The sequence below is a fragment of the Staurois parvus genome, unplaced genomic scaffold (genome assembly GCF_062004578.1).
Source record: "Staurois parvus isolate SC_StPar_1 unplaced genomic scaffold, SC_StPar_1.0 ptg000246l, whole genome shotgun sequence".
Lineage (NCBI taxonomy): Eukaryota > Metazoa > Chordata > Amphibia > Anura > Ranidae > Staurois > Staurois parvus.
The window spans coordinates 2465384-2492002 of NW_028318042.1; the positions used below are offsets into that span (position 1 = coordinate 2465384).

The window sequence follows — 26619 nt, forward strand, 5'->3', positions numbered from 1 at the left end:
AGCAATAGGGTGCAATCAAAATATCAAGTTTTACAGCTTTAAACGTGTAGTGAACATTTTGTATTTTTTTTGCTTATCTCCTGCATCTATAAAAAGAGACTTTTTAATATGACGATATGATTTTTGTTAGTGAGCACATATTTTCAGTTATTATTGCAGTTTTTCCTTAACCTCCCTAGCGGTCTGATTATGTCCATATTTCTGTGCTTAAAGCGGTACATTTATTGGCATGGAAATATGTAGTTTTTTTTATTGTAGGCCTGTAATTTTTAGGAATAACTCACTGAAATCTGTCCGAACAAGAGTCTAGTAAACATCCCGGGTATGTTAAAATTTGAAACACAAAATCATAAATTATAATTTAATAAATATTCATAAAAATAATATAATACATTTATTTCAATTATATAATCAAACCAAAAACACTGAAATTTGAAATAGAGCGCCAAGTTCGCACATCACTGAGCAAAGTCGCAAAATCATTTTCAGTGTCTGATGACGAATTTCCCCCACAAATCATTATCACTCAATTCTGCAAGTGGTTCTGATTTACTATTGCTGTTCTCTATCCGGTCTAAAACCGCTTTTGACCTAAAGGGACGCTTTTTGGACGTCATGGACGTTTCTCAGTTTCCAGGCAGAAAGAACAGTAAAAATGCAGGCAGGGCACAGGACAAAGCACTCGGGACAAAATGTATGTGAAATGGTTTGATACAGGAATGTTATACTATGTGATTTTAGTGTATTTAGTGAATGTCACTTTTCGTCATTTTCAAATTTCCCGCCAGTTCCGTCCCCCGTACATCCTGACGCTCGCAGGGGACGGAACCAAGATGACAGATGCTGGCATCCGCCAGAGGACATTACAGGGGACACTGCAGGGGGGACATCGCGGGAGAGCAGGACAAGATAAGTGAAGAACAGATCCCGGAGCAGCGCCGCATGGTAAGCCCGAGTGTAGCTCGGGGTTACCGCTTGTGGTGCTGAAACTTTACCCCGAGCTACACTCGGGAATACCGCCAGGGAGGCTACTAGCAATAGGGTGCAATCAAAATATCAAGTTTTACAGCTTTAAACCTGTAGTGAACATTTTATATATTTTTTTTGTTTATCTCCTGCATCTTTAAAAAGAGACTTTTTAACATGACGATATGATATTTGTTAGTGAGCACATATTTTCAGTTATTGCAGTTTCTCCTTAAACTGATTTTTGTATAATACTTTTATATTTTTATTATTCATTTATTAAAGTCCAGTCGTATTTTAGCAGAAAATTATACAAAGAAAATCAGTGTCTTTTGGAACAGTAAATAACAAGCAGGGGCGGACTGACAACTCATGGGGCCCCCGGGTAGTAGGGGATCATGGGGCCCCTGTGTCCTTGCCCAAACTCAAAAAAGCCTATGAAAAAAGGTACCAGGGGCATCTCATGGGGCCCCCTACTGACTCCGAGCCCTCGGGCAGTGCCTGAGTTTCCAAATGGTCAGTCCGCCCCTGATAACAAGTGTCTTACAGTTTATTTTGTAGCCCTATGCTCAGAGGTATACTGCAGTATACTAAGGCCACTGAGCTCTGTGTGAGGGCAGTGCAGTGGTTTCTCTACAGTGATCCCCCAAGGCGGTGGAGAGCGGGCCTCTCCTCATGTCCCCCACAGCGGGGCAGAGCGGACCTCTCCTCGAGTCCCCTGCGGCGGTGGAGAGGGTGTCTCCTCTCAGCGTTGGAGAGCGGACCTATCCTGCACCTGTCCCCCCAGCGGCGCTGCCAGTGTAATGGAGGTGCCGAAGAAGCCAGAAACCAGAAGTTGGAAACCGGAACTTGGCTTCACAATGAGGCTTGGAGCGCAGGTGCAGCAGCTCCATCCATCATCTGTGCTCGCCGCTTGCCGCTCGCCACACTAGAATTTCTCCTTGCATTTGGCGACCGGGCGAGCGGCTTTTTCAAGCCCTGTCTTAGGTAATGCTAGCTTCAATGTCAGACAGAGCGCCAATTACCAGGCTCAGGCAGCCCGACACTGCTGCTGCCAAAGAGACAGCTGCTTTTCTAAGCGAGCCCCTGTCTCCGGCTTCCAGCACGTACCTAATGCAAGCACCAGCATGAGGAATGCATAGGGAGATGAGGCTGACAGGCATTCTTCTTGCCGCTGCTTGCCTGGTTACAGGGTTGGTGGCTTGTAAACCTCAGAGGATTCCCACAATTTCTCTCCTTCATAGTGCAGAACAGTCTATCTGAGTCACACCACAAATTATTAGTCCAGACGCAATTTTATTCCAATGTAAGGTCAGGTAGAAGATCACATGAAGAAGTCAACGCATTTCAGTGGTGTTTCTACACATATGGCAACCAAATCATTTTCTGACATGTCTTGGTTCTGATATTATACCGGTCAATATATCATTAACACTGCCCTCTCCATTACATCCATATACATTGTCTCCTATCTTTAAGCCATGATAAAGGTAACGAGTTTGGACACCCGAAACACGTTGGCCTCCTATTTTGATCTTCTACTTGACTTCTGACTTTACATTGGAATAAAATTGTAGTTGGAATATTCATTTGTGGCGTGGCACTTCAGTCTCAGACGCAAGGTTTTTATTACTGTCCCATTGAGGACATTGGTTTTCACCTTCCTTCCTAATGATGGAAGTCACCAGAGAAGGAAGTGAAGGAAAATCTCTCCAAAAGGACACAGACTTATAAAAGTACAATAATTTTAGTAGAGTGGAGAAGTTCTAGAACACGGGCCCTTAACCAAGAGTACAACCCTTTGAGGGTAGGGGAACCAAGTGAAGGGGGTGGTATTTTGGTTAAACTAGATTCTCTGCATCGTTGAACCTAAAATCAAAGTGGATATATTGATGTTTTGGATGCAGCAAAAGTGCAGCAAAATATTACTAGATGTATCAACCTTTAATAAAAAATAAATATGATACAGTTCTTACGACCTTCTTTCAGCTGTCCTATTCCTAGCTATCCATATGTAGAGAAAAAACAAATTGTTTACATCTATTAAAGCCTTATAAGTACCGAATAGGATTGGTGATAACTATTGATGAGCAAATTTACTTTTGATTCTCAAAGTTTGGAGAATCTTGTTCGAAATTCATTAAACCCAAACCGGAGACCAATACCACTGAAGTCTATGGGTGGTAAATCCTATTACATTCTGGTTATTTGTAGGGTAAAAAGGAAACTACTGTCAAAATAAAGATAAAGGAAGCTGGACACTGCCGTGTGGGACACATACCAATGCACAAACATTAAAAAAAAAAAGGTAGTACATACCAGATGGTCTGCTTTGAGCACCCCAAACTTAAAGCGGAACTTCACCCAAAAGGGGAAGTTCTGCTTTTTTGCTTCCTCTTTAACATTTTGGCACTTTTTTTTTGGGGGGGGGGGGGGATACCTAGTTTTAATAGGTACTTGCTCCCACTCTAGTCGATACAAGTTGCTCCCCTCATTTTTGGCATCACAGGTCCAAAAAAGCTGCAGGACCAGTCACAAAGTGCAGTGCTCATGCATATTCAGTGGGAAGCCGACTGTGAAGCCGCAGAGAGTCACAGCTGACTTCCCACACTAGATATGCTGGTGCCGAGGATCCAAAGACCGGCAAAGAACTGGCCCATGCGAGACCAGAGCTGGATCCCCGGACAGGTAAGTGTTACTCTAATAAAATTCAGCAGCTACAGTATTCTTTAGCTGCTGCATTCTATTTTTTGGTGGTGGGGGAGCTGGGGGGGACAGCTGCTGACTTGTAAATTTGGTCTGCTGGGTAAAGTTTAAAAGCCACGCAGTGCATTATTGTCTAGAAATTTCTTCTGGATGAATCTGCGCATAAATTAACTGGGACCTCAAATCTTGAATCTGCAGGATTTACTTCAAACCCATGGTAGTGGTGAACCCTAACTTCATACCTAGTAATGATGATGGAGATTTGTGGACATTTTGAGCAATCCACTGGGGGGTTGTAATCATAAAAATGTTAAAAACCTCTGCCTTAGAACATCTGCCAAGGGTTTATTATTGTAGACCCCCATTTGGGAGATTCCCCTCACTTTCTCTTCTAGAGATGGTGGTATTTTGGGACAGAATGTAAATATCAATTTCCCTAATAATTACATATGCAGACAATAGTAAAAAAAAAACCCTAATAAGAAATTCAAATTGTCCTCCACCCTGTCCAAGACTAACAAAAACAGTTTTGGCTGGAGTAACATCTGAAGTGCATTGTTAAGGATTGTGTTTGCTTATTTGTGAGTATTACCTGAAGGGGTGCCCAAAGGAGTGTTGTTTGGAGCCCGAATTGTCCGCTGTAGCTGCGGTCCTCCTGTGTCCTCCTCCCCTGGCTCAGAGTCTGTAGAGGAATTTAAAGGAAATCTTTAGTCACAGCATACACTTTAATTTTATAACATTAGCATTGTAATAGTAATACAAACAATAGTTACTGTATATTTGACAATCCAATATAAACTTACTTGAAAAATCTACTTTCATGTTGTGAGTGCTGCCTGTCTGCTGGCCATCTCTTTCCACAACTTTCCCAGCATGTTTTGCAGCTTCTCCTCCATTTTAAGGACTACATGTCCCATGACTACATATCCCATGGTACCTTGCTGCCTGCAAGCAGTGATTTCTGAACTGACTCCGCCTCCTGAAACTCCTCCTCTCAGCACCTCTGTTGATCAGAAGGTGGTCTCTGTGAAATGTGTGACACAGTAGTGCCTACTCACAGGGCATAGTGACTACGTGTCACAGAATCCAGAGAAGTAAATGTGTGGGATCTTCTTAAAGTAAGTTTACAAACTTCCACATCATTTAGATTAATAGGAATAGGCTAGAAATAAGTGAAATACAATGGAGGTAAATTGTTTGCATTTTAAAGTACACTATATTGCCAAAAGATTTTGGCCAGCCCTCCAAATCATTGAATACAGATGTTCCAATCCCCTCCATGGCCACAGGTGTATACAATCATCACCTAGGCATGCAGACTGCTTCTACAAACATTTGTGAAAGAATGGGTCGCTCTCAGGAGCTCAGTGACTCCAAGCGTGGTCCCGTGATAGGTTGTCACCTGTGCAATAAGTCCATCCGTGACATTTCCTGGCTACTAAATATGTCAACTTTTCGTGGTATTATAACAAAGTGGAAGCAACTGGGAACAACAGCAACTCAGCCACCAAGTGGTAGGCCATGTAAAATGACAGAGCGGGGTCAGGGCAAGTCACCAACTGTCTGCAGAGTCAATAGCTAAAGACCTCCAAACTTGGTGTGGCCTTCAGATTAGCACAACAACAGTGTGTAGAGAGCTCCATGGAATGGGTTTCCATGGCCGAGCAGCTGCATCCAAGCCTTACATCACCAAGTGCAATGCAAAGCGTCGGATGCTGTGGTGTAAAGCACGCCGCCACTGGACCATAGAGCAGTGGAGACGTATTCTCTGGAGTGACGAATCACACTTCTCTATCTGGCAAAACATGCGCGCGAAACATGTTGTCCTGGCAACCGACCTCTTCCTTCTAAAGCTGCGGCTCCAGCAAGAGTTCCTCCCCTCTCCACATCGTGGTGACGTCATCCGGGACGCTGGGACGTCGGATACACGTGGTCCCTGCACTGACATGCATTCTACTCCACTACTTCCCTCTGAGCGAATGGTCCGTCCATCTTGGAACCTGGCTTCTTAAAGCCACAGGCTGGATATCTATTTTTTACCATATGAATTATTAAAGGCACACCTCCATATAAGGTGTATTACTTTTATCACAAAACGACACAGCGCCTGGCTCCTGTTCATACTTTCCACAAACCGATGTGTTTTTACCGTGGCAGCAGTGAGTTTTTTCCCCACCAATCACAGTTGACATATACCATTCACTTATTTCCTTTGGGACACATCTGTGCGCTTTTCTCCAGACCGCTCTTACTTGTAGCGGTAAATCTTTTAATACAACATATTCAAGTGCAATTATTTTTTACATTGGGTACTTACATGAGATGCCCAGAATTCTCATCTTTTTTTTTTTTTAGCTCAACAAGTGCAACAGCTGATAACAACCAGTAGGAATTCCAATTTGATTTGTATCCCCGTTACGTAATTTTTGTTTACTGCTCGTTCCAGAAACATGACAGGAAGTGACTTAAAATCTCCCAAAAGTAAAGGGAAGTACCATCGTTGGACAGTAGTAACTTTCACCTTCTGTCCTGGTGCCTATTGTAGTCTTTTGGATTTGCCCTCATCTTTTACCCATTGACAATGGCCACTGTGACAAGACTGTGATTTGGATTTTCCCAACTGGGACACAGACAGCAACATAAAAGGGGATATGGGATGTAACTCTTCCCTTGTATACTCAAAGCTAGAAGCAAAGGCTTGGCCAATGTTCTATTTTAAGGCCTCATGCACACTGGGCATTTTAAAAACGTCAGTACTGGATTCTGGTGCATTTTTGATGCGTTCTGGTGCATTTTACCGCATTCCAGTACAGGAAAAATGCAGCATGTTCTACATTTTTTTTCTGGAACTGGAATGCCCTGGAACTGACCACACTGGTGTGAACTATGCCACTGGAAACCATATAACCTACTTTCCATGCGTTTTTGATGCAGAAAGAAAAAAAAACACACTGGACTGCATGTGGTGTAAACTGACCCTGAAACACCTTTTTACATGGGCTCTGGTTGGCTCTGGGTGCTGTCAATCAAATCTTGTGAGGCGGGATCAGGGAGTGTGGCTTAGCCTCGCTATGTCCCTCTAGAGATGCACACAGCCCAGCTTGGGAGTGAGCCCGCAGGTGTTTCCCCATAGCAAAATATTTATTCATTTATAAAAAAAATTAAGCCTTTACAAACACTTTAAGCTTCAGTTTAAAACAATGCGACTTGACAGATCAGTCGCACCCTATTGCCAGCTATAAAACTGTTCAAATCTGTGTGACTCTGATTTGCACTGACTTTGAAAAAGGTTCCTGCCCTACGTTTTGCGATTTCACGTGCGACTTGCATTGACATCTGTGCATGAAGTTGCACCGATGTCTGCAAGCTGCACATGAAGTCGCATTGAACGGAGACTTTGAAATCGCGCTGATGTAGCAAGATTTCAAAGCCGCATTTGGTGTGAACGAGGGCTAAAACAATTACTGTATTACACATCATTTATGTGCTATTGCAGCTTTGTCAACCTGCGCCATTCTGTATGGGACGTGACATAGACATGCAACAGGTAAAAAAAAAAGAGGAAGGGCATTTATACGGGTTACCACAACCGGATAGGCCCAGGAACAGCTGCCTCCCCTGTGGCCATACTTTACAAGTATATTCTAATATCAGACACTACTAAACAACTCATTCACTCCCTAATTATCTCACGACTTGACTACTGCAACTCCCTCCTCACCGGCCTACCTCATCGCAGACTATCCCCGCTTCAGTCTATCCTGAACTCAGCGGCCAGACTCATCCACCTTACCAACCGCTCCGTATCCACCACCCCCCTCTGTCATTCCCTCCACTGGCTTCCAATTGCACAACGCATTAAATTCAAACTACTAACATTGACGTACAAAGCCATTCATAATACTGCCCCAAACTACCTCACCGACCTGATACCCAAATACCACCCAACACATACCCTTCGCTCCTCACAAGACCTCCTACTCTCCAGTTCCCTGGTCTCCTCCTCCCATGCTCGACTCCACGACTTCTCCAGGTCTTCTCCCATCCTCTGGAACTCACTACCCCAATCCATCAGACTGTCATCTACTCTCCTCACCTTTAGGCGCACCCTGTAAACCCATCTCTTCAGGGAAGCCTACCCCACCCTCACCTAACAGACGATCTCCTCCACTCCTCCTACCACTCCATCCCCCACAGCTATCTCCTCCTGTACCACTATCCCCCCCCCTCCTAGATTGTAAGCTCCTCGGAGCAGGGCCCTCGAACCCCTCATGTATTGTATTGTTACTGTATTGTCTCATGTACTGCCTCCCACTATAATGTACAGCGCTGAACAAACTTTTTGGCGCCATATAAATACTGTATAATAATAATATTCCATCTTTCACAAAAAAAAAAAAAACATTAGTAAATGAACCCAAATTGAAGAAAGAGAAAAGGTGCATTTTAATTATTTTGCTTTGGAGCCTGGAGAGTGTTGCAACTGCAATTAGTGGATCACGAGTTTAATGCACAGGCTCTTGGAGTCTATTCCTCCAGCTCCATGTCTGTACCAAGATATGGACCTTCAGTTATAGAGCTGGAGGAGGTAATCAATAGACTATGAAAGCAGTGACAGCCAGGGGCGGACTGACAACTCATGGAGCCCCCGGGCAATAGGAGATCATGGGGCCCCTGTGTCCTTGCCCAAACTCAAAAAAGCCTATGAAAAAAGGTACCAGGGGCATCTCATGGGGCCCCCTACTGACCCCGGGCCCTCGGGCAGTGCCCGAGTTTCCAAATGGTCAGTCCGCCCCTGGTGACAGCATCAAATTTGTGCTCCGCAGTGGCAGTTGGGACTTGTAGTCTCTCCATTCACATATCTCTGTGCATGGATGACATGATGCAGGTGAAGCTGAATTAAAGTGGTTGTAAACCTCCGACATGAAATATAAACAAAGCATATGGGCAGCACAGTGGCTAAATGGTTAGCACTTCCGCCGGGCAGTACTAGGGTCGTCGGTTCGAATCCCAACCACGGCACCACCTGCCTGGAGTTTGCATGTTCTCCCTGTGCCTGCGTGGTTTCCTCTGGGTACTCTGGTTTCCACCCGTACTCCAAAGACATGCCGGTAGGTGAATTGGCTCCTGTCTAAATTAGCCCTAGTATACAGTCATGGCCGAAATTGTTGGCACCCTTGATATTTCTCCAGGAAATCATGTATTTCTCACGAAACGTATTGCATTAACACATGTTTTGCTATACACATGTTTATTCCCTTTGTGTGTATTGGGACAAAACAAAAAAAGGGAGGAAAGAAAGCAAATTCGACATAATGTCACACAAACCTCCAAAAATGGGCTGGACAAAAGTATTGGCACCCTTTCACAACTGCGGATAAATAAGAATGTTACAAGCATGTGATGCTCCTGTAAACTCACCTGGGGCAAGTAACAGGTGTGGGCAATATAGAAATCACACCTGAAAGCAGATAAAAAGGAGAGACGTTCACTTAACCTTTGCATTGTGTGTCTGTCTGTGCCACACTAAGCATGGACAACAGAAAGAGGAGACGAGAACTGTCTGAGGACCTGAGAACCAAAATTGTGGCAAAATATCAACAATCTCAAGGTTACAAGTCCATCTCCAGAGAACTAGATTTGCCTTTGTCCACAGTGCGCAACATTATCAAGAAGTTTGCAACCCATGGCACTGTAGCTAATCTCCCTGGTCGTGGACGGATGAGGAAAATTGATGAAAGATTGCAACGCAGAATAGTCCGGATGGTGGATAAGCAGCCCCAAACATGTTCCAAAGACATTCAAGCTGTCCTGCAGGCTCAGGGAGCATCAGTGTCAGCGCGAACTATCCGTCGACATTTAAATGAAATGAAACGCTATGGCAGGAGACCCAGGAGGACCCCACTGCTGACACAGAGACATAAAAAAGCAAGACTACAGTTTGCCAAAATGTACTTGAGTAAGCCAAAAGCCTTCTGGGAAAACGTCTTGTGGACAGATGAGACCAAGATAGAGCTTTTCGGTAAAGCACATCATTCTACTGTTTACCGAAAACGGAATGAGGCCTACAAAGAACAAAACACAGTACCTACGGTAAAATATGGTGGAGGTTCAATGATGTTTTGGGGATGTTTTGCTGCCTCTGGCACTGGGTGCCTTGACTGTGTGCAAGGCATCATGAAATCTGAGGATTACCAAAGGATTTTGGGTCGCACTGTAGGGCCCAGTGTCAGAAAGCTGGGTTTGCGTCCAAGATCCTGGGTCTTCCAGCAGGACAATGACCCCAAACATACGTCAAAAAGCACTCAGAAATGGATGGCAAAGAAGCGCTGGAGAGTTCTGAAGTGGCCAGCAATGAGCCCAGATCTAAATCCCATTGAACACCTGTGGAGAGATCTTAAAATTGCTGTTGGGAAAAGGTGTCCTTCCAATAAGAGAGACCTGGAGCTGTTTGCAAAGGAAGAGTGGTCCAAAATTCCGGGTGAGAGGTGTCAGAAGCTTATTGATGGTTATAGGAAGCGACTGATTTCAGTTATGTTTTCCAAAGGGTGTGCAACCAAATATTAAGTTAAGGGTGCCAATACTTTTGTCCAGCCCATTTTTGGGGTTTTGTGTGACATTATGTCATATTTGCTTTTCTGCCTCTGTTTTATATTTGTTCCAATACATACAAAGGGAATAAACATGTGTATAGCAAAACATGTGTTAATGCAATACCTTTTTTGTGTGAAATACTTGATTTTCAGGAAAAATATCAAGGGTGCCAACAATTTCGGCCATGACTGTATGTATGAATGTGAGTTAGGGACCTTAGATTGTGCACCCCTTGAGGGTTAGGGACGGATGTGAATGTACAATATATATGTAAAGCGCTGTGTAAATTGATGGCGCTATATAAGTACCTGAAATAAATAAATAAATATCCCTCTATAGTGTGTACTTCCTCATTCCTCTACTATATGTATGAGTCACTTCTGACAAGTTTTCCTGCCACCAAGAAAAATAAAGGCATCAGGGGAGGGAGTTACAGGACACAGCCTGTGATTGACAGCCTCAGCTCTGTTCCTGTGTGCTGTGTGAAAGGGGGTGTGTCCCTTCCCTCCAATCAGCTCTCAGAGCTCTCCTCACTGAGCTCTGCAGTGTATAATTTCAGCTCCCTGACCCCTGCTTTCTGAAAGCTCGGACAAGCTGTATAAATGCTGGACTTTAAATGGCTGTAGAGGAGAGCGGGCTTCAGATAAACATGTACAACCTATGTAGGTGGATTTGTTTAATCATTGCGTGTCAACCGAGGCCAGTTACTTCACTGGGTATATGTAAGGGTTTACAACAACTTAAAAGAAAAAAAAAACAAGAATGCTGTGGGAAGAAGAATCCATGATTTAAGTAAGGGGGGGGTGGTTGGAGGGTTGGGGGCTGCACAATGTGACCATTATTTATGTTACAGTGTAAATATGAAACATAATCAGAAGAATGGAAGTAGCCTTTAAATAAAAGTATACATCATTTGTGAGCATTTTATAGTTTAAACCAGGGGGTCTCCAAACTTTCTACACAAAGGGCCAGTTTGTTGTCCTTCAGACTTTAGGGGGGCTGCACTCTGCCCAGTGGGAGTAAACAATGCTCCATTTTTGGTAACGGGTTGAAATAGTTGGTGTTAGTGGGAGGAATAGTGCCCCATCGTTGGTGTCAGTGGAAGGACAAGTGCCCCAATTTTGGTGTCAGTGGTGGAAATTATACCCCATTGTTGGTGTCAGTTGCAGGAATGATGCCCCATTGTTGGTGTCAGTTGCAGGAATGATGCCCCATTGTTGGTGTCAGTTGCAGGAATGATGCCCCATTGTTGGTGTCAGTGGCAGGAATGATGCCCCATTGTTGGTATCAGTGGCAGGAATGATGCCCCATTGTTGGTGTCAGTTGCAGGAATGATGCCCCATTGTTGATGTCAGTTGCAGGAATGATGCCCCATTGTTGGTGTCAGTTGCAGGAATGATGCCCCATTGTTGGTGTCAGTTGCAGGAATGATGCCCCATTGTTGATGTCAGTTGCAGGAATGATGCCCCATTGTTGGTGTCAGTTGCAGGAATGATGCCCCATTGTTGGTGTCAGTGGCAGAAATGATGCCCCATTGTTGGTGTCAGTGGCAGAAATGATGCCCCATTGTTGGTGTCAGTGGCAGGAATGATGCCCCATTTTTGGTGTCAGTTGCAGGAATGATGCCCCATTGTTGTTGTCAGTTGCAGGAATGATGCCCCATTGTTGGTGTCAGTTGCAGGAATGATGCCCCATTGTTGGTGTCAGTTGCAGGAATGATGCCCCATTGTTGGTGTCAGTTGCAGGAATGATGCCCCATTGTTGGTGTCAGTGGCAGAAATGATGCCCCATTGTTGGTGTCAGTGGCAGGAATGATACCAAGGGCCAAATAAAGTAAAGCAAAGGGCCGCACCTGTCCATCAGTTTGGAGGCCACTGGTTTAAACAATCATGAAATCACTTTTACTATGTTTATTGCCATGAATATAAATAATACATTTTTCGACCGCTGAACAAAGATGGTGAACATGCACAAGTAGCGGGAACAATGACAAAAGCTGACTACGTACCATAGCTGTGTTTCCTGCAGGAGCGGAATACTTCGCTTCCATAGGGGCAGCGAGAGAAAGAGATACATCACAAACTGTTAGTAAGAGCACAAGAAGCAGAACTATACAGGGACAAGCAGATCCACTCACGTACATCATACTGGGCACACAGACATTACAGACTCTTCAAGCATTCCAGGCATGGCTGAGCCGCAATTGGTATTCAGTCCTGTGCTATGCTGTAAGATTGCTATTCCTGAAGATGACCCGTAGAGGTCACCAGCGAATGCATATTCCTCTAAAATTACAGCCGGAGTCTCAATGTATTTATGCAAAATAGGTGCATGTGCTTGTTCTTGGATGAGGACACCAATCATTTTAATGAATGACATAATATTTTTCCAATGACAGCATGCACCTGTTTTCTCTTCTGTTTGAGTTGTCATGTGCTATAGATGTGTCGCTCTATGCATACATGATCATCCCGGACAGTCCCCCATCTTGGCCCTCTGTCCTACCAGTGATGTGTCCCGGGCCATGTCCTGGGATCACAGTATCAACTTTGTTTCAGCTTCTGCACATATACTGTGACTCAAAAAAATAATTTCAGGGATCAGGGTCATAAGTGGGTGGTCCCTACTTATTGAGAGGTCAGGTCTGAGCGGGGTGAAGTGTATGTGACTTGGATGCACCCACCCAGATGATGGACAGGCAAAATGTAGACCACGGGCCCAGGATAATTAGTGTCTCAGGAGTGGGATCGTAATCTTGGTAAGCATGCCCTTTAGAGGCAGACTTTGCATTGAGGGGGGAAGCAGTCATCTAGATCACTGGAGGTCAACTTCGGAGCAATAGGAACTTCAACTGTGGCCCCTGACATCAGCAAGGGGCCACACACTATATTCAGTATATGTGATGCTACAAAAGACTGTCAGAGACTGCAGACATATTACATATGATGGTCATAGACCACAGACATGACACAGGAGATAGTCAGAGACTGCAGACGTATTACAGGAGATGGTCAGAGACTGCAGACATGTTACAGGAGATTGTCACAGACTGCAGATGTATTACAGGAGATGGTCAGAGACTGCAGACATGTTACAGGAGATGGTCAGAGACTGCAGCCATGATACAGGAGATAGTCAGAGTCTGCAGATGTATTACAGGAGATGGTCAGAGACTGCAGACATGTTACAGGAGATGGTCAGAGACTGCAGACATACTGCAGCAGATGGTCAGAGACCACAACAATGATACATGAGATAGTCAAAGACTGCAGACGTATTACAGGAGATGGTCATAGACTGCAAATGTATTACAGGAAATGGTCAGAGACTGCAGACATACTACAGGAGATGGCCAGAGACTGCAGACATGTTACAGGAGATGGTCAGAGACTGCAGATGTATTGCAGGAAATGGTCAAAGACTGCAGACATACTACAAGTGATGGTCAGAGACCACAGACATGATACATGAGATAGTCAGAGACTGCAGACATGATACAGGAGATAGTCAGAGTCTGCAGACATATTACAGGAGATGGTCAGAGACTGCAGACGTATTACAGGAGATAGTCAGAGACTGCAGACATATTGCAGGAGATGGTCAGAGACTGCAGACATACTGCAGGAGATGGTCAGAGACCACAACATTGATACATGAGATAGTCAAAGACTACAGACGTATTACAGGAGATGGTCATAGACTGCAAATGTATTACAGGAAATGGTCAGAGACTGCAGACATACTACAGGAGATGGCCAGAGACTGCAGACATGATACATGAGATAGTCAGAGACTGCAGACATTTTACAGGAGATGGTAAAAGACTGTAGACATATTACAGGAGATGATCAGAGATTGCAGACATGATACATGAGATAGTCAGAGACTTCAGAGATATTACAGGAGATGGTGAGAGACTGCAGATTTATTACAGGAGATGGTCAAAGACTGCAGACATGATACATGAAATCGTGAGAAACTGCAGACATGATACAGGAGATGGTCAGAGACTGCAGACATTTTACAGGAGATGGTCAGAGGCTGCAGACATATTACAGGAGATGGTCAGAGGCTGCAGACATATTACAGGATATGGTCAGAGATTGATGTCTATGGGCAGCTGTACGCAGCACCTGGGCCTCCTGGGTCAATGAAATACACCGGAATCTACATTGCGTGGGCTCAGGCACCCATGTGCAAGAGGCCTTACCGCCGTGCCTGTTTTTACCTGCCATGTCCAGCAATGCATCCTTGGTGACCCGTCTGAGTCTGATGTCACTGTTGTCACCTAGGCCTTGATTTTGTGAATGGAAAATAAGCCCCTGCTTCAGCACAATGCCCTGCCCATCTGATAACACCATCCTTGTCCAATGAAAGTGCCCAATATTGAACATCAAGGCCCATTTGACTTCAGCGGGATAATAGGCAGATGAAGTAACCCATAGCAACCAGTCAGCAGCCATCTTGTACAGGCCTGACTTCAGCAGAGTAGACTGGTTGCCATGGTTACTTGTCACTTCATTAGCACTGAAGCGTTAGAACTCATTAGCGAATAAGTCTGTTTATGTAGAATAAACAGCTTAATCGATCTCACAAAGCTTCGGGGATTTGGCCCTTAATTTTATTTTCATCATGAAAAACAAATTAGCCTGAGAAAAAAAAAAAAATTGGCATTCCTGGCCATTCATTAAAAAGGAAGGTATTTTCCCGTCTAATGACTGAGTGTTATACTATCTGGACCGCGTCCGGCTGATTTTTAAGAACGAAATAAACCCAAAACGGCGGATTTCAGTTCCCAGTATGTAGATAAGACGGGCTCATCGTACTCAGCCAGGCTGAGGTAACCATGGTGATATCTGACCTTATTTTGTCTGCCAATATTTCGTTTTTTAAGATCCTGTCCCCCAGACCGAGCGCCTATGGTGACAGTATGTGACGGTATGAGGAGATGGATACAAATCTCGTGTAAGTGGTGGATGGGAAGAGGTGGATTGACCTCCTTAGGTTTAGTTCATTGAAGTGAACCTGTAATGAAGCCATAAAAATGATGCTGTGGGGTGGAGGGGTAGGTGGTATACTAGTTCATTGGAAATTCAGAGTTTTGAGTTTCATTTAAAGGCATTGTTCACCTTTACCAAACTACCTATAAAGATAAAGGGTGTCTGTAAATAAAAACAAACTGCGCAGTTAAATAATGCACTTGCTATAGGTGTAGGCCATTTACGCATCTTTTGAAGCCTGATTGAAAAACTCCCAGAAGTGGCATCATACCTTTCTGACTTGTTGCTAGGATGTTGCTAAGACGCTCCAAGCCAATTCAAACACCTTTGCATGTGTTCTCTCTCCCCTATTAGGCTAGGTTCACACCTATGCAGTTTGTGTTTAATGCGTTTCTGCAGTGCGTCTTGGCACATGCTTTTGACACGGTTTTGCGGGGGTTTTTTTCTTGTTGCTAGGCAGATTAAAATGCAAATGCTTTTCTGCAGTGTTTCCATTGAATGCTATGAAACCAAAAATGCAACTTTTTGCATTTAAAAAAGTCCCTGACCCTTTCCAAAAAATGCAAAACGCGGAGATGTGAACGTGTCCCATAGGAAATCACATTAAATGGACTGTACTGCGTTTCTGCAAAACGCTGCGGAAAACGCTTAGGTGCGAACCTAAACTTACAGTAGCCCCGAACTCAGTGATGCTGTGACCAGGGGGTATTTACCGTAAGGAAAACAAGGCGTTTGCCTTGGGTGACATTTTTCTGGGGGGGGGGCGGCATCGCCCCCAGGCAAAATGACCACACGTAGCAGGTGACAGTGGAAGGAGAAGCAGGTGAGGCACTGCAGGAGCTCCTGAGGATGGTGTAGAGGAGATAAGTCATCTCCGGAGACACCTCCTCACACAGGAGGTGTTATGTTTTCAGCCGTCTATGCTGGGATCTACGAGAGGCTGCTGGGTGGTGTTAGACTCTCCCTCCTGGTCTTCATGGCTTTGGCGGTGCTCGGCAGATGTTATTCTGTGAGCTGTGCCGGTGAGCGCTGGAACAACTCTCTCTCCCATCCATTTGGATGGGGGTGCCAAGTTTTGAGTTTGAGAGCTCGCTCCTGTGATGGTGGCGGTGAGCAGTAATGCCTGGGAGTGTCTTAGCAACGGTCCTAGCAACAAGGCAGGGGAGGATGCAGTCTCTGGCAGTATTCCAGTCAGGCTTCAGGAGGCATGTAAATGGTCTACAGCTATAGCAACCTTAGTGCACGGTTTTTATCTACAGACACTCCTTATCTGCAAACTCAATTTTTCGGTAAAGGTAAACTAACCCTTTAAAGTATCACATTTAAACAAGACATATGGAAGGATGTACAGATACAGCCTCAAATTATTATCATTTAGGGTTACTCCTGAAAGGTTTATATCCAATTTACAATCTACTATTGTGCCGCAACTGTGGGGCAAGTGTTTTACTGGCGATTGCGGTGCGGTTCCATTCATTGGAATGGCTGAGCCTGACAGGCAGTGCCACATGTCAACATGACATTGAATTTGCCTTGGCATGTGAACAGTCCCCTTCGGCTGTATTGTGCACTTTAAGTAGGCAGTCCTGGGACAGTAAAACTATGGCAGCCCCTGGCTGCCCATATGAAAGAGGCCAAAGGCAACCCATTTATTTTGAATAGGTTGCCGATACACGTCACCGCACAAAAAGGCGGGAAACTCTGCACACCACAAGGCACAGCATGTACAGTCATGGCCAAAAATATTGGCACCCTTGCATTTCTGTCGGATAATGCACCACTTCGCTCAGAAAATTGTTGCAATTACAAATGTTTCGGCATTCTCATGTTTATTTCTTTTGTTTGTATTGGTAAGACACAAAAAAGTGGAGAAACAAAAAGCCAAATTCCACGCAAAACCCCAAAAATGGACTGGACAAAATTACTGGTATCTTCTCAAAATTGTAAGAAGTAATTGCATTCCAAGTTTGTGATGCTCCTGTTAATTATAATTGAACTCACCTGTATCAATGACCAGATGCTGACAAATATAGAAGTCAACCTGGCAACCAGTTAAAACGTTGAAATATTGACTCAACCTTTCTGTTGTTTGTCTCTGTGTGCCACATGGAGCATGGAGAAGAGAGAGAGAGCAGCAAAGAATTGTTTGATTGGAGAACAAAAATTGTGGAAAAGCATGGACAATCTCAAGGTTACAAGTCCATTTCCAGAGATCTTAATGTTCTTGTGTCCACTGCGCCCAACATTGTCAAGTTTACAGCCCATGACACTGTAGCTAATCTCTCTGGATGCGGACAAAAAAGAGAAAAATTGATCAAAGATTACAACAAAGGATTGTTCGAATGGTGGCTAAAGAATCTCGATCAACTTCCAGACAAATCCAAGATGACCTTCAGGCACAACTGTGTCAGCTCTCACTATACGTCACCATCTGAATGAAAAGGGACTCTATGGTAGGAGACCCAGGAGGACCCCATTGTTGACACAGAAACATAAAAAAAAGCCAGATTGGAGTTTGCCAAAACTTACCTGAGGAAGCCAAAATCCTTTTGGGAAAATGTGCTGTGGACAGACGAAACAAAATGACAACTTTTTGGTAAAGCCCATCATTCTACTGTTTTCAGAAAAAGCAATGAGGCCTTTAAAGAAAAGAATACAGTCCCTACAGTCAAACATGGTGGGGGGTCACTGATGTTTTGGGGTTGCTTTGCTGCTTCAGGCACTGGATGTCTTGGCCGTGTGCATGGCATTATGAAATTTGAATACTACCAAAGAATTCTGGGGTGCAATGTAAGGCCCGGTGTCAGAAAGTTGGGTCTCCGTCAGAGGTCATGGGTCTTACAGCAGAACAATGACCCAAAGCACACGTCAAAAAGCCCCCAGAAATGGTTTCAGACAAAGCGCTGGAGAGGACTGAACTGGCCAGCAATGAGTCCAGATCTCAATCCCATAGAGCTCCTGTGGAGAGATCTCAAAACAGCAGTTGGGAAAAGGAACCCTTCCAATATGAGAGACCTGGAACAGTTGGTGAAAGAAGTGTGGGCCACAATTCCAGAAGAGAGGTGGAAGAAACTCATTGATGGTTACAAGAAGCCATTAATGTGAGTTATTTTTTCTAAGGGGTGTGATGCCAAATATTAAATTGAGGATGACAGTAATTTTGTCCATTCCATTTTTGGGGTTTTGCATGCAATATGTCAGATTTGTCTTTTTGTTTCTCCACTTTTCATACCAATAGAAACAAAAAAAAATAAACACAAGAATGCCGAAACATTTGTAATTGCAAGAATTTTCTTGGTAAAGTGGTGCATTATCTGACAGAAATGCAGGGGTGCCGATATTTTTGGTCATCACTGTACATTGTGGTGCTCTTGTCCATTGACAGGTGCTTTGGGGTGCCATTTAGAATGAATGGCACCATATTACACCAGTGCATTGCCACACACTACTACAGTAGATGGTGGGAACAGTTCATTCGGACAGGGGATGGCAACCGTCCTGTGTGCGGAGCCATTGTTTTCTGCACCTGCATTCACTCTGGAGCTGCGCATAGGCAGCCAATGCAAGTGGAGGCAGACACATTGGCCGTACAGACACAGCTGCATGTCAAAGTGGATGATGGGTGAATTATGCTGTGGCTGGAAGGGACTGAATGCTGTAACCAGTGGTATTCGCATTTGCGCTGCTCGGGGCAATCAACCCTGCATGCACACAACGCAAATGCCAGTACCACTCGATACGACATTCAGTCCCATCCAGCATATCTCAGCTCTTCATAGACTTTGACAGGCTACAGTCAAGGGGGGCTAGAGGCTGGGTGCACTAAAATGCTGGAAATGGACACACAGCAGCTGGATGCCCCCTTATCAACCGGCCTTAGCATCTAAAAAAACCTGAAAATCTCAGTTTTCGGCAGACTGCCTCTTTAATTGGAAGCCTGCAGGAGGAAACAAGTATCTTCTGGTTTGTTCCTACATAAAAGCTCAGCTGGTAACATTCACAAATACGCTTGGTAACATTTTGTTTTCCTTTGGAGGACTTATTGACAATTTTTTCAATTATGCATTTGTTTTTGTTTGAATTCTCTGGAGACAAAGACGATTTTCTATTGAGTCTCCTCCGGTGCAGGAATCGATTGAGCGGTTATTACATTAACCACAAGATATTAATACGTGTGAGGTCTGGGGTTGCGTGAGAAATGAGAGCAGAGAGTGGCACACGTGGCTGGGTCTGGGATTGTGCGGGAAATGAGAGCAGAGAACGGCACACATGGCTGGGTTTGGGATTGTGCGGGAAATTAAAGCAGAGAACAACACAGACGGTTGGGTCTGGGATTGTGCGGGAAATGAGAGCAGAGACTGGTACACATGGCTGGGTTTGGGGTTGTGCAGGAAATGAGGGCGGAGAATGGCACACGTAGCTGGGTCTGGGATTGTGCAGGAAATGAGAGCAAAGAACGGCACACATGGCTGGGTCTGGGATTGTGTGGGAAATGAGAGCAGAGAACAACACAGACAGCTTGGTCTGGGATTGTGCGGGAAATGAGAGCAACGACCAGCACACACGGCTGGGTCTGGGGTTGTGTGGGAAATGAGGGCAGAAAACGGCACTCGTGGCTGGGTCAAGGATTGTGCGGGAAATGAGAGCAGAGAACGGCACACATGACTGGGTCAGGGATTGTGTGGAAAATGAGAGCAAAGAATGGCACACATGGCTGGGTCTGGGATAGTGCGGGAAATGAGAGCAGAGAACAACACAGACGGCTGGGTCTGGGATTGTGCGGGAAATGAGAGCAGAGACCGGCACACATGGCTGGGTCTGGGGTTGTGCAGGAAATGAGAGCAGAGACCGGCACACATGGCTGGGTCTGGGGTTGTGCAGGAAATGAGGGCAGAGAACGGCACACATGGTTGGGTCAAGGATTGTGCGGGAAATGAGAGCAGAGAACAACACACATGGCTGGGTCTGGAACTGTGTGGGAAATGAAAGCAGCAAATGGCACACATGACTGGGTCAGGGATTTTGTGGGAAATGAGAGCAGAGAATGACAAATATGGCTGGGTCAGAGATTGTGCGGGAAATGAGAGCAGAGAAATGTAGCAGAAATGGAAGCTGAGTCATTATTGGGATGTGAGAAGATCCAGGTGCGAGTGGGAGGTGTCGAGTCAGCCATGTGTGCTGTGACATACGAAAACTGCACAACGATATACAGTATATGGCAATTATACATAGTGAGAAGACGTAGGATCAGACAGAAAGAAAATATGGGAACTACCATTGCCAACTTAGTTTTGCAGGTACCTGCTCCAAGACTCTCTTTATCCCTTCCATACTTGACTCACTGACTTGCAGCAAGCATGGGGATATAAAATATCTGGGCACCCAACATCCATATCTGTGGCTTCCTAGACAGTGAAGACCGGATGAGGATGACAGCTCTGGAGCATTCACCATCCAAAATAACTCTTTCTATTCTTAGGGTTATCTTGTGGTTGGGGTAACATGGAGAGATAGTGTTGGGGATAAAGGTAGGGTTTATATTAGGGTTATGGCAACCGCAAGGTTAATTTTAGGGTAACAGGGGGGTTAGTATTAAAGGGGAAGGAATGGAGTTGGGGTAAAGGGTAAGGTTAGGGTTACATCACAGGTTAATGTTAGCATTACAAGGTGAGTTTATTTTGGGGTTACAAGGAGGGTTAGGGTCACAGGAAGGGTAAGTGTTATGGGGGGGGGGTTAGTGTTAAGGTTACAGGGATGGTTAGTTTTGGGGTTACAGGGAAGGTCACTGTAAGGGTAATATGGAGAGTTAATGCTCGGGTTACGGAGAGGGATAGTGTTAGGGTTACAGAGATGGTTAACTGTAGGGTTACAGAGATGATCAGTGTAAGGGTAATATGGAGGGTTAGTGTTGGGGTTACAGGGAAGATTACAGGGAGAGTTGGTGTTGAGGTTACATGGAGGGTTAATATTAGGGGTATAGCGAAGTTTAGTGTTAGGGTTGTGGGGAGGGGTGTTGTTGGAGTTACAGAGAGGGTTAATGTTAGGGTTACAGGGAGAGTTGGTGTTGGGGTTACATGGAGGATTAATGTTAGGGGTACAGGAAGGTTTAGTGTTAGGCTTATAGGAAAAGGTGGTGTTGGGGTTACAGGGAAAGTTAGTGTTAGGCTTTGTTGTAGGGTTGGTGTTGGGGTTATAGAAAAGGTTAGTGTTAGGGTTACAGGGAAGGTTATTGTTAGGGCCACAGGAAAGGTTAGTGTTGGGATTCGTTGTAGGGTTGGTGTTGGGGGTTACAGGAAAGGTTAGTGTTAGGGTTACAGGGAAAGTTAGTGTTAGGGTTACAGGGACAGTTAGTTATAGGGTTACAGGGAAAGTTAGTGTTAGGGTTACAGGGACAGTTAGTTATAGGGTTACAGGGAAAGTTAGTGTTAGGGTTACAGGGACAGTAGGGTTTTTTTTTACTGTTAAAACAGCAAGGAAATGGAACTCCCTTCTACAATTGGTGGTTTGTATCGCTAATTTAAAAAAAAACTCTTAGACAGGCATCTTATTGCACATAATGTACAGGAATATGGGTAGTGGTAGAGACACAAATACACACACCCACACAGGTTGAAGTGGATGGACTGGTGTCTTTATTCAACCTTACCAACTATGTAACTATGTTAGTGCTACAGGGAGGCTTAGTGTTAGGATTACAGGGAAGGTTAGTGTTAGGATTACAGGAAGGGTTAGTTTGGGGTTACAGGGAGGGTTAATGTTAGGATTATAGAGGGGGTTGGTGTTGGGGTTGCAGAGGTTAGTGTTATGATTACAGAGGGGGTTGGGGTTACAGGGAAGGTTACTATTAGGATTGTAGAGGGTGTCAGTGGTGGGGTTGTAGAGGGGGTTACTATTAGGATTGCAGAGGGGGTTAGTGTTGAGGTTACGGGGAGGGTTAGTGTTAAGATTACAGAGGGGGTTAGTGTTGGGGTTACAGAGAAGGTTAGTGGTGGGGTTACAGGGAGGGTTAATGTTAGCATTACGGAGGGGGTTAGTGTTGGGGTTACAGGGAGGGTTAGTGTTAGGATTACAAAGAGCGTTAGTGTTAGCAATACAGAGGGGGTTAATGTTGGGGTTACAGGGAGGGTTAGTGTTAGCAATACAGAGGGGGTTAGTGTTGGGGTTACAGGGAGGGTAAGTGTTAGGTTTACCGAGGGGGTTAGTGTTGGGGTTACAGGGAGGGTTAGTGTTAAGATTACAGCGAGGGTTAGTGTTGGGGTTACAGAAAGGGTTAGTGTTAGCATTACAGAGAGGGTTAGTGTTGTGGTTACAGGGAGGGTTAGTGTTAGGTTTATCGAGGGGGTTAGTGTTGGGGTTACAGGGAGGGTTAGTGTTAGCATTACAGAGGTTAGTGTTGGGGTTACAGAGAGGGTTAGTGTTGGGGTTACAGAGAGGGTTAGTGTTAGCAATACAGAGAGGGTTAGTGTTGGGGTTACAGGGAGGGTTAGTGTTGGGGTTACAGAGAGGGTTAGTGTTAGCAATACAGAGAGGGTTAGTGTTGGGGTTACAGGGAGGGTTAGTGTTCTTAACTACTAACAGTCCTAAGCCCAGCCAAAAACACCAGTATTTGCAGACAGCACCCAGGTTGGGGTTATTTTTGGTGCACTGTCGAGGTACATTTTGCCAAGTGAAGGGTATGCCCTGTGCCCTTACATTGCCTGTAATTGTATAACAACTCTGCCTGATACAGGTTTACTTCATCTATCTGTGAATGTTACCAGCGGCTTTTCTGCACGTAGCAACTCTCAGCTCTCTTTATCTTCCAAGACATTCATTTTCACAAGTATGAAAAAAAAATGAACACCACGGGAAATTAAAGATGATGTTGGGGGCTTGTGTCATTTTAGGGTTGAAAAAGACACAGGAGGATGATGGTAAAGCAACGCACCATGAGTAAAGCGTCCGAAGACCCTCCGGGAATGTCCTGATTTCTACAGAGAAGAAAAAGAAGCATCAGCGTTAACGGCAGAATAAGGTGCATTGAACGTACTGGGCAACCCTTCGATGACCCCAGCTGTGCTGTCTTCCCAACCCGCTGTATAACCACAGGTCGCTAAGAGATTTACATCGCATCAATTAATAATGGCTCCAGTAGGAATTCTTGTTCTGTTGCCATGGCAACGGCCGTTGACCCTGTCACTATTACTAAAGGTCTTCAGAGCGCTATACAGTAATGTGGAAAAACAAGAAGTAATGATTTCCCCCCTACATAAGTGGTGGGGGTAGCTTTAGTCTGACAAGATTTCCTATTACTTGTGTGTTAGTTATGGGTCTCTGGTGCCCAGGCCTAGAAGACTTGGCAGTAATGGAATGATGCTATAAGGAGTTCTATCAGAGTTGTAACATGGCAAAGAACGTTGGATGAGAATGACGGTACTGGACTACAGATCGGTAGGAACCTGTCAGATTTGTAGGATATGTGCACTACAGCTTGTCAGTGGTGAGAATGTCTGTGATGGCTCAACTTATGGTAGGTCCTTGGAGCAGATCCTTCAAGCATGGTAAGATTGTTGAGGTAGGTGAGGAACACTGTGTATCAATATAAAGTCCTGGAAATTTGACCTGGTTGAAGAACAAGGATTACCATAATAGTGTATGATGTAAAAAATAGCTGAAGAAGGGGCTTTCTCTTCTTCAGAGTTAGATATGTTGGCCGCGGCACTGGAATCTGGCTCCTAATATGATAACGGTATTCCGAAGCGTTGGCCACTACAGGTATGATAGACACTCCAGAATACCGTTGTCATATCAGGACACAGACTGCAGTGCCCATGTCTAACAGACAGGGGCGGACTGACAACTCATGGGGGCTCCGGGCAATAGGGGATCATGGGGCCCCTGTGTCCTTGCCCAAACTCAAAAAAAACCTATGAAAAAGGTACCAGGGGCATCTCATGGGGCCCCCTACTGACCCAGAGCCCTTGGGCAGTGCCCGAGTTTCCAAATGGTCAGTCCACCCCTGCTAACAGATCTAATGCATGGGTAGGTCTGTGACGGCTCAAATATTGGTAGGTCCTTAAAGTGGGCCCTTCAGGCATGTAAACAATGATTATCTTAATAATCTGACGTAAATGGGGCTTCCCCTTCTTCAGGGTTTCGGTAGCATAAGATATGTTGGTGAATCTGTGTCCTAATATGATAACGTTGTACTGAAATGTTTGCCACTACAGGCATGACAGACACTCCAGGACACATTGTCATATCAGGACCTGGAAATGCATTGGTTATGTTTTTATAGCATACGCTAATAAAGTGGCCATTGCTCTCCAAGTTTAAGTGCTCTTAGATCTGCACTCAGGTTTTCTAACAGTACAATGACAAAAGCTGCTAGCACTAAATTTTGATACCAAATACACAGAAATTGTACACTCTGGACAAGTGCCTAAAATAAACTCCACCCTACGTGTTACGCCAGGACTTCAAATTTGTCATGAGCACAGCATATGTGGTGTTTGCACTTTATTTGTATGTTCTCATTTTCTAGGATTTATTTTTATGGAAATATATATATATATATATATATATATATATATATATAGCACAGCTCTTGTTTTAATTGTTCTCCAAATGGCTAGGTCATTGTAATACAAGGGCCATCACAAGGGGTTTTGTAGAAACACCATGCTATGCTAGATGTGGGATTGATGGTGTTAATATGTTTTGGTTTTTTTTTTCAAATGTTGTATGCTATTGGATATGAAGAACCATTTTCAGATTTGCAGAGGGTACCGTTTCAGCCCCCTCCCCTGACTTCTCCATCAAGATCAATAACACAACCATCAGTCCCTCCCCTCATGCCAGGGTACTAGGTGTAATCCTAGACTCCCATCTGTCCTTTCAGCCCCAAATCCAATCACTGTCCAAATCTTGTAGACTTCACCTCCGCAACATCTCCAAGACACTCCCATTTTTAACCACCAAAACCACTAAGGAACTTATACACTCCCTGGTTATTTCTCGCTTTGACTATTGTAACTCCCTCCTCATTGGCCTACCTCATCGCAGGCTGTCCCCTCTTCAGTCTATCATGAATGCTGTTGCCAGACTCATCCACCTTACCAACCGTTCCTTATCTGCCACCCCTCTCTTACAATCCCTCCACTGGCCTCCACTCAGTGTCCTCCATCCCTCTCTGCCAATCCCTCCACTGGCTTCCCATTGCCCAACGAATAAAATTCAAAACATTAACAATAACATATAAAGCCATTTATAACTCTGCCCCCAATTACATCACCAATCTTGTCTCCAAATATTACCAAAACAGTCTCCTCCATTCCTCCCATGACCTCCTGCTCTCTAGCTCTCTTGTCTCCTCCTCCCATGCTCATCTCCAGGATTTCTCCAGAGCCTCCCCTATCCTCTGGAACTCTCTACTCCAATCTATCCGACTATCGCCTACTCTGCCCACTTTTAGGCAATCTCTGAAAACCTCTCTCTTCTGGGAAGCCTATCCTACCTTCAGCTGATAACTGAATCATCTATTTCTCCTATCAGTCCATCCCCCAGAGTTATTACCTTTTGTACCACTAGCCCCTCCCTCTTAGATTGTAAGCTCCAAGGATCAGGGCCCTCCTAGCCCTCTTGTATTGAACTGTATCGTTGCTTTATTGTCTCCCTTTACATTGTAAAGCGCTGAGCAAACTTGTTGGTGCAATATAAATCCTGTATAATAATAAAGTGGTCATAGCTACAGAGATTCTTGAGACTCCTCATATTTGCCCCAACACCCGTGTCCTCCCACAGTTCTTACATAGTTTACAGAGGAGCAGATCCATTATAAATAATAATAATAGGCGGATGCATATTCACTGTCCAATGAGCAGGCTGGATGAGGGAAGATAACACAGAAAGCTGCAGAATTGTGGCTCTGAACATACAGTAGGTGTCACTCTTTAGCCAGCTATAGATGGATCGAATCTCAGCCGCTTCAGCAGGGACTGGCCAAGATTCAATCCATCTATAGGCAGGCTGCTTGTACTGAAATCGATCCACTGATCAGTACAACCAGCCTTTTGGAATTTTTTTCCAAAAGCGATCACTGCAGGTGGCTATAGAACACAATAGTGCTGCGGGAGGGATTCCCCCATCAACACTGACTGGGTTGATGGGGGAATTGAGCAATTTTCTTTCCTTCCACCCGTGGCTTGCATTTAGCCAAACAGCTTAGCAGGCGCTTGAATGACATGAATAGAGAAGCAGAACTACCATAGCTCCCAATTTTTTGAGATGGCAACGAGGGACAAATTAGTAAAAGTATGTAAGCATAGGACACACCCCCTGCCACGCCCCCTTCAATTATTAAAAAAAAGAGTGC

At 44.7% G+C, this 26619-nt stretch overlaps 1 protein-coding gene across 3 annotated transcripts in view; it reads right to left on the bottom strand.

Annotated features, from left to right (window-relative positions):
- SPEG (striated muscle enriched protein kinase) overlaps positions 1-26619 on the bottom strand; it is a 442132-nt gene that overhangs the window by 219471 nt on the left and 196042 nt on the right. For 2 of the 3 annotated variants that reach the window (XM_089680603.1, XM_089680604.1), the window contains exon 2: positions 4265-4354. In XM_089680603.1, the coding sequence (XP_089536729.1) occupies positions 4265-4354 (90 nt within the window). Of the gene's footprint in view, positions 1-4264; positions 4355-12274; positions 12305-23193; positions 23237-26619 lie in introns of all 3 variants that reach the window. The other variant, XM_089680605.1, reaches the window with a different exon arrangement.